General features: G+C 38.5%; 1 protein-coding gene across 6 annotated transcripts in view; it reads right to left on the minus strand.

The window, feature by feature from the left end:
• Cnot2 (CCR4-NOT transcription complex subunit 2) overlaps window positions 1-15543 on the minus strand; it is a 93890-nt gene that overhangs the window by 49829 nt on the left and 28518 nt on the right. For 2 of the 6 annotated variants that reach the window (XM_051139735.1, XM_051139730.1), the window contains exon 2: window positions 14443-14585. In XM_051139735.1, the coding sequence (XP_050995692.1) occupies window positions 14443-14490 (48 nt within the window). In that variant the 5' untranslated portion in view covers window positions 14491-14585. Of the gene's footprint in view, window positions 1-1574; window positions 1633-1720; window positions 1746-14442; window positions 14586-15543 lie in introns of those variants that run through there. The other 4 variants (XM_051139734.1, XM_051139729.1, XM_051139732.1 and 1 more) reach the window with 3 other exon arrangements.

A 15543-nucleotide genomic window follows, 5' to 3' on the forward strand; every position in this document is an offset into this window, starting at 1 on the left:
GCAAATTAATGTCTAGAAATCAAAGAAAACTCTGTCATCGTTTCATTAAATGCAAAATGTTCACTAAATAACAAGATGGAAAACGAACGCTGAGGATGGCCAGGGAAGGCGCACAGGAGACTGAATGGAAACCCAGGCCTTCTCAAACTCCCAGGCTTCATCACTTGAGTCTGTGTAAGTTCTTTCCGGGGGTTCAGAAATGGTTTGAGTATTTTTTAATAATTAATACAAAAAGGTAGGTTGCCCTAGGTCTGAAAGCAAAGGTGAAAAAGAGACAATCTTCTGAATCTGAAACTTGAAATCTGGTGCGTGGAGTGGCCTATATGGACCGCATTTCCAGACAGACTTGCCACGGAACCGAATGTGCTCCTGCTGAAGTGTGCGTGCTCTGGAAAGCAGTAACCAAAATGCCGCCTCCTAAAATTTGGTCATGATCCAAAGAGATAAACTGATTTTGTGGTTTTTAAATTAAAAAAAAAAAAAAAAGTTATCAATAAGCCTTACACAGGTCCACATCCCAATCACCAAACATAAAACACTTTGAAAGATAAACCTGCACTATGAGCCAAAGCTCTGACGTGTAATAACGCCAGTCTCTGGGAGGGAGGGGTGGAGCATCTACCCACTGAAGGATCAGCTCTACCTAGTGCTGCAGGACACCGAGCTGAAAGCTCAGAGTCTACACCTAAGCAGCAGGCCCTCCACAGCAGAGTATAAAGTATAAGACACAAATGGAAGGACAAGGGAACAGCTGAAAACTTCTAAGTTTAGGACATAAAACAAGCTCTCTAAACAAACAAAAAGATGATGTTCCAAATATTTTAAGACATTTCTTAAAAAGAATGGGGAAAGCAGTCTGAGACTTTGTTGAGAGTCATGTGGAAAATTAACTTAAGAAAAGAAAGCTAAACCACTGAAACATTTTGCATTTTAAAGATCAGTAACACCAAGAAAACACTTCGTATTTCAGTCATCTAAAATGTATAGACACACTGGGAAAATATTCCTTGGTCATATTAAGAATTTGTTTTTCCTGAGTTTAATTTCAAATGTCTTGTGTGCTCAAGGATCTATAAATCATATGGTATGAATTACAGAGAACAGATATTCTTCAAAAGCATTTGCTAAACTATGTAGATAACATGTCTCAACTGCATCCTACTTATTTTTGTTACCATTTCAAACCCAGAATGGTAGAAAGGCCCAGTCCTCCTGTCACAATTTCAAAGGAAAACATTTTGGAGTTTCTCTCCAGGGAGCCAAGCCACAGCTACCTGCACACCCCAGGCAAGAAGACAGCACACTTCAAAGCTAGTAGGACCTTTACACTTGCTGCCTTATCAGACTCATAGGGCAAACTAATGATCTATGAATGTCTTTCTTGTTTTCTTAGCTTCTTTTCTGAATGTGGGTCTTCTTTTCTGAAAACTAGACTTCTACCTAATAATAATTTACAGATTTATGAAGAAAACACAGAACATAAATGATTCCCTTGCAAGATGGCCCATCCACCCTCAAAATACCGATGATTATAGCACTGTTAAGCCCAGCTTCCCCGCCATATACTTACTTACCTGTGCAACTTCTTTCAACATTTGCTACTCTGGGGATTGGAAAGCTCAGAGCTGGAGGCTGAAGTGAAGAAGGAAAGGTTGGAGGGTGAGCCATGGCACCAGCCCCACACTAGGAGCTCCCTGAGATATTACAGCAGGGTTGACACCATAGCTCTGAAGTTCAAACTCCAGCAAACGATAAGAAAGGAGTCCAACCAGAACATGATAAACGATGGGATTCTTCTGCTCTTTGAAAAATAAGGAAATCATGCTATAAAGATCTGAATGTCCAGTTTCAACATTATGACTCCCTGTTTATCTCTTCATATTACCCAACCCCAGAATCATCTTTCAGACTGCTTAAAAATATTTAAAACAACCCCCAAAAGGGCAAAGCTCTGAAGAATCTTGCACTGCATATTTTCATATTTTCCCAGAATACTCAAGGATAAGTAGGGCTTACCTGGCCTTCGTGAAAACATGCTAGGAAAGTATGTTCAACTACACTGCCTACCCACACGTTACACACACTCGACAGTAACTCTGCTCTCATTGTGTTAACACCATCAAACAACTAGATGATAGTTGGATTACACAGATAGAACTCCTAAACATAGACTAGTGAGTATGTAAAAATGAGAGAACTTTTGGGTTAAGTATAGATATTCCTTGGGAAGAAATTATTCCTTTAGTGTTCTGTGTTGATAAAATTTAAAAAAAAAGGGGGGGGGGACTGTTCATTGGAGATTCACTTGATAAAAACCACGTCAAATGACAAATTCAAGACTTTTAGATGGATGAGGTAGTGCACAGCTGCAATCCGAGCACTTTAGAGGCTGAGGCAGGAGGCCATTTTCAATATAACACAAGCTTGAGGATCTGCCTTAAAAAAATTTTTTTTTTAATTTAGACAATCTGATGATGGAAGATGAAATTTTAAAGTATTAAATGGGGGAAACAACAATGTTAGAGACTAAAACTCAGGACTTTGCCCAAGATAGGCAAATGTTTTATCACTGAACTATATCCCAACCCCTAGTGAAAATGTACATTTTCACTCATATTTATAAAAATGTGAACTTTTTAATAATATAAAAGCTAAATGATTTAGAGATAAATGCATTCTACTATACTTAAGCTATTTAAAAAATAATAATAATATAGATGCCACTGAAGAGCATGTTATTTTAAGATTCTTGTATTTAAATACAATCACAATCCTGAATTAGGTATAGTGCAGCTAAAAACACAAAATATTCTTTCAATGAGGGAAGACAGTTTAAAATACATCTAAATATTTGGTCACAAAAATTAATTTAGCAAATGTTTAGGCAGCATTTAGTACGCCAAGTTCTAGATGATGCATACCACACTCTAGAATGCTCTCTATAAAACAAACATTGCAAATAAAAGATGACAGTAGAGACAATTTTTATTGTAATGTAATTCAGATTACATCTCTATTGTTATCCCCTCACTTGTAACTTTCCATTCCCACCCTCCCTCCTCTTTCACCCTATTCCCCTCCCCTAGAATCTAACAGAAGGAGCGCTCCTCCCCCACCATGACCACAGCCTATCAGGTCTCATCGGGACAGCCTGCTTCCCCTTCCTCTGTGTCAGTAGAAACAATTTAAGTGGCTCCTCGCTGCAGCGGCTAAGGGCTCCTCACCTGTGCTCTATCCTTTGTTCCCTCTACTTCCTTTGCTACTGTTCTGTCTTACTGTGCTCTAGCTACACTGGCCTCCTTGCTGTTCCTCACATACATCAAGGACATTCCAGTTGAAAGGCCTTGGTACTTGTTAGGTCCCCCAGACACTGCACTCCTCTAGATAAACCCAGCTGCACTTAATTCAGTTCCTTAATCACCTCTCTGTCTACTTGCATTTAATTTTACTTTGTTTTTAAACTGGAGACTTTGCCCAGTCCTTTGTCTGCTGTGACACAATGTCATGTCGTGTACCCTGGAGAACGCCTCACGACTTTGGTTTTATAACCAGACTGAAACTGTGCGTTTGGAAGCTACATCATCACGAAAGTGTTACCTCAAGTCCACTGCACGCGCTGCACGTGCTGCCAGTATGGCTACCTGTGACGCTAACACGTATTCGGGTGGCGCTAGCCCTGACCTTGGTTAAGCTGATACATCCACAAACTTTTCCTACTGTAAACTACTCCTTACTTCTACCTTTAAACAGAAAAGAAAATGATGTTTGCATGCTGGATGAGCCAGGACGTTTTCACCCTGATAAGAGCTTTATTTGCATGTGATGCTTGCTTTGTACTGAAAGCAACTAAAGCTGAGGTGTAGAGTAAACTGCAGTTAACCTCACACAGTTGGTCAGCTTTTACCTTTGAGTTGTAACTGCAAAATGCTTATATAGGAATAACACGACATCATCAACAGCTTTGTTTAGAGAAGGTTTGCCAACTGGCGGCAGCACTCAGCAGGCAGGGCTGCAGCACTTATTTCTATGGTGCTCTATGCTAAGTTGCTATTGCCCCCACTCCTTCTACGTTTGTTAAAAAACTTTTAATTTAACAAATCATCTTCAGAAGATCTCACCTTTAAATCTGAACAGTGTCAATGACTGTTTACAGTCAGCCCAACAGAACATCAGCAAAGGTAAGAGTAATGGCTAAATTTCAAGGTTTCACAATGCTTTTATTCTGGCAGAAAGGACTTAAAACTTCATATACCAAATTCCAGACCTTGGCATTCCTTGTCTTAAATACTGCCTCTACATTTTGTCTTTGAAAATATATCTTCTTTTCATTAAAATATATAACTTGAGGAGAAAGGGTAAACTATGGTCAGGATATAATACACGAAAGAATAAATTAATAAAGAAATAAGTTAAAAAACCATTGTAACTTCAACTAGAAGAATGAACGATAACTGTTCATGGGCCTATTAGGTGCTAGAGAAAACAGAGGGAGGGAGGGTTAGGAAATGGTCTGTTTTTTTGCTTTAGGTTAAATAGACCAGAACATAACAACTTGGAATTCATTGGTTGACTTGCACTGTTTCTTTCCAAATGCTGGCTAAGCCTCAGCTTCGGCGTGCCCGTTCTGTTCTGTGTGCTATCATGTAGTGTCTTTCATGACAGAGGGCCCGGGGATCTCACACCAACACGGTCTGACTCTGACTGCTCAGAATCATTCATCCAGCTTCCCAGCTAACCTGCCACTGCAGAGAATGAAATCTTTTGTTCTGTCTTTCTTTACCTTTCTTTTTTTGGGGGGTAGGCGGATTGAGATAGGATTTCTCTGTGTAGCCCTAGCTGTCCTGGACTTCCTATGTAGACCAGGCTGACCTCAAACTCACAAAGATCTGCCTTCCTCTGCCTCCCAAGTGCTGGGATTACAGGTATGCGCCACCACCGCCTGGGAAACAATGAAATCTTAAATCCACCCAGGATGGGCTAGCGGTAAGAATCTCTTCTCCCAAGACAATGTAAAAATGGATAAAATACAGAGGCAAGAGGGTTGCTCGCTGGAGCCATACAGTAAGACCCTAGCTACAAAAAAAAAACAAAAACAAACAAAAACAAAAAACAAAAAAGGAAAGAAAACTATATTAACAATAGTGTCCAGGCGTGCAGCTCAACAACTGCCCTTCCCAACTAACTGACTAAACGAGTTTCTGGCTGTCATGATGAAGAGGGAGCCGCCTGGTGGAATGCCCATACCTGAGCATCGGAGCTCACCTAGGAAGTCCAAGGCACCTAAAGCAGGCAAGCTAGAAAGGTAGACAGCAAGAGCTGCACAGAAACAGCTCAAGAAAAGTGGAGAAAGTTCCTGAAAGTCTTGAATGCAGGACTGATCAGCAAGCACGGAAACAGGGCGCGCAAGGCAGGAGGAGAGAACCACATGAAAGACCGAGAGACAGACCCTGGCCTGCCCACCACTGCAGCACACCCATCAGTTATGGTCCCAGAGAGCAGAGCGGAGAACACGGCAATTCAGCAGCAGAAAAATGCCAGCTTAGTAGTTTAAGGAAACTGGCCCTAAACGCCTACAATCTATTGTTTCTCTTTAATGCAGTTTTTAAAAAGGGGGGAAGGGCAGAGGCAGAGACAAGAAAAAGGTCACACAAGGATCAAATTTCCTAAGTAATTTAATTCCACACCAGTAAACCTTAAGAATCCTAACACAAATACTAAAGCAAATATAAGACAACAAAATAAAACCACCAAGACTAAAGAAAAAAACAAAAACCAATTATGCAAAGGAGCAGTGAAGAGTGGATAACGAACACGTAGGAAAACCTCCATAATCAATAGTAATCTCCTATTGATTAAAATGGTATAGATGGCAGAATTAGTGGGCAATGACAATATCATCAAATGATATGTGCAATAGAAGGTTCAAGAACAACCAGCAAGGGGCTGGAGAGAAGGCTCTGAGGTTAAATGTACTAGCTGCTCTTCCAAAGGTGGTGAGTTCAATTCCCAGCAACCACATGATGGCTCACAACTATCTATAATGAGATCTGGTGCCCTCTTCTGGTGTGCAGGTGTGCATGCACACTGCACATAAGACTTAACAAAACACGCGAAGGGCAGAGAGGGTAGTGAAGTGGTAAACAGGGAAATTTTCGGGGCAACTTTGGCTGTATGTAATTGAGTCCCAAGTCCCAAGCACAGTAAATATTGAATGAGAGCGCGCACACACCCCCAAATCCAAAGAAACAAAAAACAATTTGATAAAAACTATAAACACAAAAAATTCCAAACAATGGGATGAATTATGAAGAAAATTGTCATAATCAAACCATGCATTAAAAATTTATCATAATAAAGCAAAATGCTCTTAATCCTTAATAGTTGCCAAAGTGAGAAGGATATACACAGACAGCTGAAGATAACCACCCCAGCAGGTCGTCACCAGAAGGAAGTCAGAAGACACTGGAGCACCATTTTAAATGTCACCTGGTTGGCAGACTGCCTGGGTCTCCCAGCACAGGCACATCTAACATTCTCCGTCTGCCTGCCTCAGTCTCGTGAACTGGGACTACTGGTCTGTGCCACCCTCCACACCTAGATAGCATACTATTTTTAAGATTCTAAAAGAGAAACTACCAATTTTCAATTTCTTATTGAGCAAAAATATATTTTTGGATGAAGGTAAAATAAAGACATTTTAACACATAGGAATCCTAATAGGATTCATCACCACCGGAAATGCACTTAAAAGAAACCCCTATTTTTAGTAAGAAGAAAATGACACCCCAAACAAAAACATGAAGAAAGTAAAAAGAAAAAGAAATGGGGGAGGAAAATTAGAAAGGAAAAGGACAGAAAGGAAGTGTAGAAAATGAAGGCAAAAGAAAAAGGGCAACATATTAAATTATAGATATGAAAAAGCAGAAAACCACTATTTACTCTCCATTTAAACAATAAAGTAAGTATGTAGCAGATATAGAAGCAGCAAAGCGTCCCCTTTGGAAGTAAAATATTTTCCTGAGACCCAGCAAACAAACACGTATGTACAGCAGACTACAGGAAAAGTGCAATGCTCCACAGAGTCATAAATGTATTCAAGGAAAAACTCAGCCAGCCAGCCAAACTCTCCCGACCAAGGGGTTTAAGGCACATGTCCAGTAGCATTCTCAAATGGGAATAACGAGCAAAACTGTGAAAATTAGTAAGTATAAACTTTTCCATAATTAATGCTGAACATGGAAGGAAATAGGAAAATACAGAACCCAAAACCATTTTGAACACACAAATAATTGGCATTACACTAACTACATTCTCTAGCCAAAAAGGCATAATAGAAGAAAACAAGAGAAAGTCACAAGAAAAGCTTGATGCAACTCTGAGGCCAGCTGGGCTGTGTAGTGACAACTTGTATCAAAGACTGCAAAGACAACTTATGATAAAAGAGCTGTACAAAAAAAAAAAAAAAAAAAAAAGAAATGATTGGGCGCTGGAGAGATGGCTCAGAGGTTAAGAGCACTGTCTACTCTTCCAGGGGCCCTGAGTTCAATTCCCACCAACCACATGGTGGCTCACAACCATCTGTACTGGGATCTGGTGCCCTCTTCTGGCATACAGATGTACATGCAGGCAGAACACTAAACAAACAAATAAATAAATCTTTAAAAGAAACAAACAACTAGGAAGGAGGCAGGGAAAACAATGGCATACCCTTGGAAGGATCTATTTACCCTTCAACATACATCTACATAAAACACACACCAACATCCTGCAGACGGTGACAATCTCAAGCTTTCCCATAGGTAAAGGAACAAGAGGAGGGTTAGGAATCCTCAGCCACATCCTTTCAAGGAATTATCATGAGGAACTAGTAAATTTAGAAATGCTAGTCACAAAATGAAACTACTGTTTCCAAATGATTCTTGCAAAACACACACACACACACACACACACACACACACACACACACACGAATTTTAAGAATAAAAGTTTTGCAACAGTGATGGATATAAAACTCAATTTTTAAAGATTAGCTAGTTTAAGACATCTATACAATATATTCTTTTGATGTGCCACTTATAACCACAAATCAAAGTATTTAGTTGTAAATATGAGTGAGGTCTGTTTAAAGGTAAGACTTTGAGAAAACACTACAGAATTCCCAGATAGGAAGAAAGCTGTCAAAGGGTCACTCTTCCAGGCCAAAGTCAGTACAATGCCACTCATAAACTTGGGGGCAGGGGAGTGGTGTTCTTAGTTGGAGGAGAGTCTTAATTTTTAAAAAAATGTATCACAGAGTGAATGAACAAAGTCAAGATTCACTTAAAACCAAGGTTAATGACATAAAAACCAAACATAAACTATGACAATTTGGAAACAGAACAGCATTTCCGGGAATGCACAAGCTTGTCAAAGTCACAGAATACAGAGAAGATAGAGCATGCATGCGTCACAGACACAGAGCAGCACTGGTTAGTTACTGTGGAGCTGACTAGGTGGAGAGGATGCTGGACTCCTAACTCAGACCTTATACAATCAATTTCAGATAGATTAAAAGTTAAATACGAAAGGCAGAATTTACAATCTTTAAAAGTGTTAAAAGACACTTAATTTCAATAGGGAAACATTTCAAATACTATTTCAATGAATTGTGACATTATTCAATGTCTGACAAATACCAATCACATGGATGAAACTCAAAATCAGTATACTCTCAAACATACTCCTAAAAGACTTCTTGGGAACTGACTATTCAAGAAATTTGGTGTACAGTTTCTCAGATAACCTCCCTAGCTTCATAAAGCCCCTTTTATTATTTTCGTTCAATGCTTAAAAACACGTGGCTTCTCTTCTGGGATACTGCTGGCTCCGTTCTCCCTTGCGTCTTTCTCTGGCCCCTGTCTTCCCAATGCTGCTGCCCACATACTGCCTGCCCTCTTCTGATTCCATTCATTAGAGGAAGGAGCACTTGTGGAATCCTCTCACAGCACTTAACAGAGCTAGGCTGCACTGCTTACTTCAACCTTCCATGAGATCTCTTACAGTCATCTAATGGATTTGGGGGGAAAAAATATCTATAAATGAAGAGGTTTTGGGTTTTTATCTTCTTTCATTCTGGGGCTCCCAAAGATACCATTGCTACAATTTTATTACAAACATTTTAGTGAAGATTTGGTTTGGCTATTTACTGTTTTAATATGGGAATTCAGACAGATGTAAAATCAAATGAAGCTGCAATCATTAACAGCATTATCAAAGACAACTTTGCTTGCCCCTATGTTTTCTCTGGCTTAAAGAATTATTTATATGAGTAATTTCAAATTTAATAATGACTATATTCCATATTCATAGCTGAAATAATTCAGTTGCATTTTTCATGTAAAGCCTAGGGTCTAAATTCTCAAAACGGGGCCATAGTTACAAAATGAAAACAAGGTGTGCCCCCAGACACTTTTAATCTTTGGAAAATAAAATTGTATCTGATACCATTTAAGCTATTACTGTAGGACATTTGGCTAAACACACTTACTTAGCAGAATTCTTTTGGTCCTATTGGGAACTACGGGAACTATTAAAAAACAAATGTGCGCACAACCCAAGACACTAAGAGTTTTATTACAAGTAAACATGTTTTCTAGAAAACAAACGTCATGGGGCAGATGAGATGGCTCAGGGTAAAGACACTAGCCACAGAGCCTGAGTTCAATAACCAGGATCCACATGTTGAAAGGAAAGAACCAACCGTAGCAAGCTGCCCTCTCACATCCACCATGTGCACACTGTGTTATGTGTGAACACACATGCTACAAGCACGCAAGATTTAACAAAAATAATAAAAATAACGTAAGAAAACAACTTTGATATCATTTTATGATTTCCGAAGAAAACTGTGTGCTTGTAACACAAAGGGAAGGCTAGCATAACGTAACAATGAGCCAGCCCTGAGGAATTTGGGAATTTGTTTAACCTGATGTTTTTAGTTGGCCAGGGAAATGCAGGAAAGGGGGACAGATGGCCAAATAAAATACCAACCTTTAGTTTACAATCTTAGGTTATAAATTCCAAGTAACTTCTGCTGCTGAAACTGTGACTGTGGCAGGAACACAGCGTTACACTACTATAATTATTACTACTATTCTGCAACACCTCAGTTTGTAGCTGTCATGTGCAAAAGAACCAAACATAAAAAGTCATCACTTCGAGGTTTAGCCCCTCTACTGCTCTGTATCTCTGTCCAGGGACAACAGTTAGGGCCTTTTGTTGAAGACTGTGAACAAGTTCACTAGATATAGTCGTGTGTGTGTGTGTGTGTGTGTGTGTGTGTGTGTGTGTGTGAGAGAGAGAGAGAGAGAGAGAGAGAGAGAGAGAGAGAGAGAGAGAGAGAGAGATATTTTCTCATCTGCTTACTCTTCCTTACCTTCATTCTGTACCAAACAGCAACAAGCACTAAAACTGACCTCCATCATTACTCTAGGAACCAGATCTACTGATAAGTTGAAACTATTAAGTACTTATTTAAAAAAAAATTCCCACAGATTATATTCTACTAAGCATTCTCTTATATTCACTATCTATCTTTAGTATCTTACATATTAGAAGATGGGCAAATGTTCATGTTTCTAAATATATTAGAGCAAGCTAACTAGTACAATTATGACTCTGAGACATATCAACTAACCATAAACGTGTCTGAACTACAGATAAATTTTTCAATACTAACTTATAAAAATAGAAAGAGGTACTTTCATTACTTACACTTAAATTTTCATTGCAGTATAAAATGTTAATCTGTACATAGTAATGCTTAGAACTTACCAAGCAGAAACACACCTTACTAACCATTTACATGTTTAATAATTAGGTTAATTTATACTGTCAAGTGTTAAGTGTTTAACTTGGAAAAGTGACTGGGGGTTAGGTAGGCTGAAAGTTTGTTTTTCCTACTCTTAATAATAGAATGTAAGGCGTAACTTGTCAAAACACTGCCATAAAAAAACAATGTGCCTGTAAATTAAAGAACTATATGCATAGTAAAAACTACATATAAAGAGGAGTGAAACACCAAACTCAAATTAATGATAACTTTTGAAAAGGAGAACAAGAAATAAGATACGGCACTATCTCCATATATAAGCAAACCAAAAATACTCATTTGTTTAAAAAGAAACAGCAAATCATATTTGCACTTTTACTCATTAGAAAAGATCACACAGCAAACACCTAAGAAAAAAGTTATGAAGGTGAATTCATATTGGACTTAGTGTTTTTTCTTCAACATTTTTACAAAGAACAAATTTATTTTTATTGTTAAAAAATAAATGAAAGGTTCTATTCAGGGTAAAAATCTTGCAAACATCCCTAGTAGATATGCAACATAGTTCTCTGTTTCTTTCAGTTTTTTCACCATAATTTTATTCAAGCACTACGCACTGAGCATCTATCTACATAGCAGGTACCACGCTAATAGTACTTCGGTCAGTGGCAAAATAAACAGAGACGTGTGCAGTTTTCGGCAAGCTGATTACATCCACACTGAAGCGCTATCTTACAGTTCTATATAATGACGGAAACAGTTAATGTGCACCAGTCGGGACAGCAGCTACTAGCAGATGTTAGCATTGAGCATTTTAATTGTGGTGTGAACGGCTGGTAAACTAAAAGTTTAATATTTAATTTAAGCGAATTTAAGTAGCCATTTGTGGCTCCTATCTACAGAACTAACGGTAAAGGTATACAGGAAACTGAGGGAAAATAAAAGCTGCTCTGAGTAAAGACGGACACTAATCTACAAGTACACAGGACTTGAGAGCAAGAGAAAAAGCCCCGAGTCCATTACAGGGCAGCTTCTAGAAAAATGGAAATCAAATTACTGAGTTATGAAGAAACGATGTCATTCCATAAGAGATCCAAATTATTTAAAACTTGGGGTATATAAGGTACAAGGAGAGTTAAAGCAGCTTTTAATTACTAACCCCAACAATGACAATGAAAGAAGAGGCACTGAGGGCATAAAAATCATGTGGAGGAACAGAAAGGTCAGCGAGGTGCTGTGTTTAGAGGCTGAGTATCAGAGAAAGCCACTGGGGAGCCAGAGTGGTAACTAAGATGATTTAAATTTGTGCATGCTCATAGCTGTGGAAAAATTAGTGTAAATTGCAGGAAGATAAAACTGTAGAAAAAAATTCAAAAGTGACATACTGCCCACTTTCTTATAAAAAGCAAGATAACTCTTTCAAAATGAATGAACTATGAACCACTTAAATAAACTGCTTTCTAGGCAAACAAACTTCATCTACTATATTCAAATCCCTAACTGGGCTTATTGACAAACAAAATATACAAAGTTGATACTAATACAAAAATCAGTATTTCAACTCATGTGTCACTAAAAGTCACTATAAGGTCTATATGGAAATGAGAATCATACAAATAATCTTCTTGTTAATCTCAAATATTAGGCTATTGTCAGGATGCTTAAAGAGACAAATTCCAAAAACCAAAAGCTCTCAAATATATGAAAAGTTATATTTTCAAAAAAGTCTACTTTTAACAATGAAAAAAAAAAAAAACCTTACAAAGTAAAAATTTTATAAACCCCAAATTAGTTTCATCTTAGATACACACTCCTGAAAGCTACTAAAGAATACAGTTTTTACTGTGGTGCTTCAACACTCTGTGAGTACCCCATACATTCCTAACAAATCCATCTAATAGTGATAAGAACCCAGGCTCTTTTAGAGGCAGCTGCAAAAAGAAAACAATTCTACAATCCACGCTTAACTATTTCCAAAGACGCTTCAATGTACACTGGGCACCACTCTGTAGCAATAAAAGGCAAACAGGAAAATATTTTCAGCCAAAGGCTAACCAAGAATGTATTTTTTTTATGCAAGCTCAAATACTTGTATTATTATCTGCATATTATGTGACTGGAATAAAGAACTTTTTACACCAGTGTAGGCAGAAATAAGGAACTCTTCTCATTTGCAAAGTATAACTCTGCTTTATCCCTTCTGTAAGCATGAACTCTGGAAGTGGACATGAGTACCGCTGCAAGGCACATACTAGCTACAACGTGTTACTCAAACAAAAGCTCTGCACTCACATTTGGCAAACAGGACAGTGAACACTGAAACGCCTCATAACCGAGAACCACAATATTCTTGTAGTAATTTAGCAAAACCCAACAAAGATGTAAAAGTCCAAGTGTGAACAATTGGAGCCGTAACAGTGAAAGCTGCTAGAAGTGGCTGTGAGACAGGAAGACTCATAGAGCAAGTTCCAATCATGAGCTCAGGCTGCTCAGTCTCTGAGGTCCAGTCAGAGGGGAGGCTAGAGAACTGATGCAGCACGGGCTCTGCTTACTCTGGCTTATTAACGTAATGAAGATCTAGAAAGAAACTTCATCCAGGCAGGTCAGATACAGAAGCATCTTCTACTGGGGACAGTGCTCCAAGCCAGAGCCTAAGGCATATAATCAAAGGCTCTTTGCTGACACATACCATAAAACTCACTTTCAGTCTTCTCCATTGTTCATGCCTCAATGCAGCGAAAGAAAGAATTAATTGCACTAAAACAAATGCTGAGTATATGAGTGGGTAGCTGGTGTGTCACACTAGCTGTCTTTTAGTCTCAAACGACAAATTCCTGAGGAGAGAAGGAACAGAGGGCTGGACACATGTCTGCACAGGAAGGCTAACAGCTCATCCCACATGAACGTACTCAGTAGCTGACATTACTTCACAGTTTCATACTGGATTCACCACCCAATGAAATGAAGCAACTTTCTATCTAAAACTTAACTCCAAAGCCTATTTCTTTTTCCTTTTTTTTTATATTAAAAAAATCACTTCAATAACACTGTCTTTAAAGTTCACCTTCTTCTGAAAGCTCAGAAAGAAACAGGAATGTTACGCTTCCACTATCCACTGAGCGCCCCTACGTAATTACATAAAGAACAGACAGTGTTAAATAAGTAAGGAACGAGAGTCTGATGCTCTAAGGACAGCACATGAGTCACAAATCAAACATACGGGTCATCACAGAGCCCTGGATTCCATCTGTGTTTCCTCTATAGCCTATCCATGGTGTCTACATTTCTCTAACACTCTATTACACAAAATATAACCACAAACTTCCATCTCATTCTCTTAGGAATATGTGTAAAATACCTTATGACTTCTGCCTTTAAATCCAGCCAAAAAATCATATATTATGTAAAAAAATTTTTCTGGTACTAAAAATATACATTATAAACACGTTTCTTTTTGAAAAATGTTCACCATTATTTCAAGCTGTCAATTACATTATGTAACACTTAAACTTATAAACAAATCTTCAGGAGGTGTATCCATTGTAATCTGCTAGTTCCAACTAAACGTCACATTAAAACAGTTCCATGTAGTCATGACAAATGGAGAAAAGAGAAGGGAACAATATTCTTACCTGGTAGTTTCTTTTCTCAGATAATGTATGTCCATCAGTCCTCACCATAGAGTCGTGTCCTTTCCTCACAGTACTGGAGGCAATCAAATAGAACTGTCACTCAAGGGTCGTGTCACAGGAAGGACCGCCCACCAGTTCTCCCTCTAGAGTAGAATTATTCAAAAGCCATGAAAATTACTAACATGTAAATATACATAACATTAACAAACATATTTAACATAACACACAAAATACAGAGAGCAAAACCAAAAAGTAGCTGTCTTGCCCTCTGCCTTCTCTCTCCATAGGTTTTCAAGGCAGGCAACTAAGCACTAGGCGCTGAGTAGAGAGTACTCATTAAGAAAAGTTCCCCTTCACACCTATCTCCACCTTTATGTCAGTCTATCAGACACTGCACACACAGAAGACACTTAAAAGTGAGTGAAAACAAAACTGGTAGAAAGAAAAAAAACTTGCTCCTAAAGTTCTGTGTGTGTGTGTGTGTGTTCTAAATAGTCTCTGGTTAATCTCCAATTATGCAATTAATTCAGATTCAGTCATTTAACTAGGCATCCCCACCGCATTGCCTATACTTGGATTCTAGGAATGTAAGCTATTTATATATTGATTCATGTCACTCACAAAGCTTATTTACACATTAAAAGATGGAAACACCCAGCATTTTTAAAGACGTTAGATTACAAACCCAGTTCCACGTTCTATCAACATGATTCTAACAACACAATAAAGGTCTGCCTTTCAGCAGTCCAACTTCATGCACACTCCAACAGGAGTCACGTTTTGACACTGCGAGAGGGGGTTTTTAATGCTTTTTTTTTGGGAACACAGTGTTTCCGTGTAGGCTTGGCTGTCCTAGACTTGCTTTGTAGACCAGGCTGCACTCAAACTCACAGAGATCTGCCTGTCTCTGCCTCTGTGAGTGCTGGTATTAAAGGTGAGCACCACCGCACCCAGCTAATGCTCATTTCTTAACCTGAGTAAATAAACACAAAATAAATATGCACCGTGTATGACAGGTTTAAGAAAATGAAACTGAGACAAGAATCACCATGGTATTTCAAAAATATGTAATAAAATTCAAAGTTCAAAGATTTAAAGGTA

The sequence above is a fragment of the Acomys russatus genome, chromosome 31 (genome assembly GCF_903995435.1).
Source record: "Acomys russatus chromosome 31, mAcoRus1.1, whole genome shotgun sequence".
Taxonomy (NCBI): Eukaryota; Metazoa; Chordata; class Mammalia; order Rodentia; family Muridae; genus Acomys; species Acomys russatus.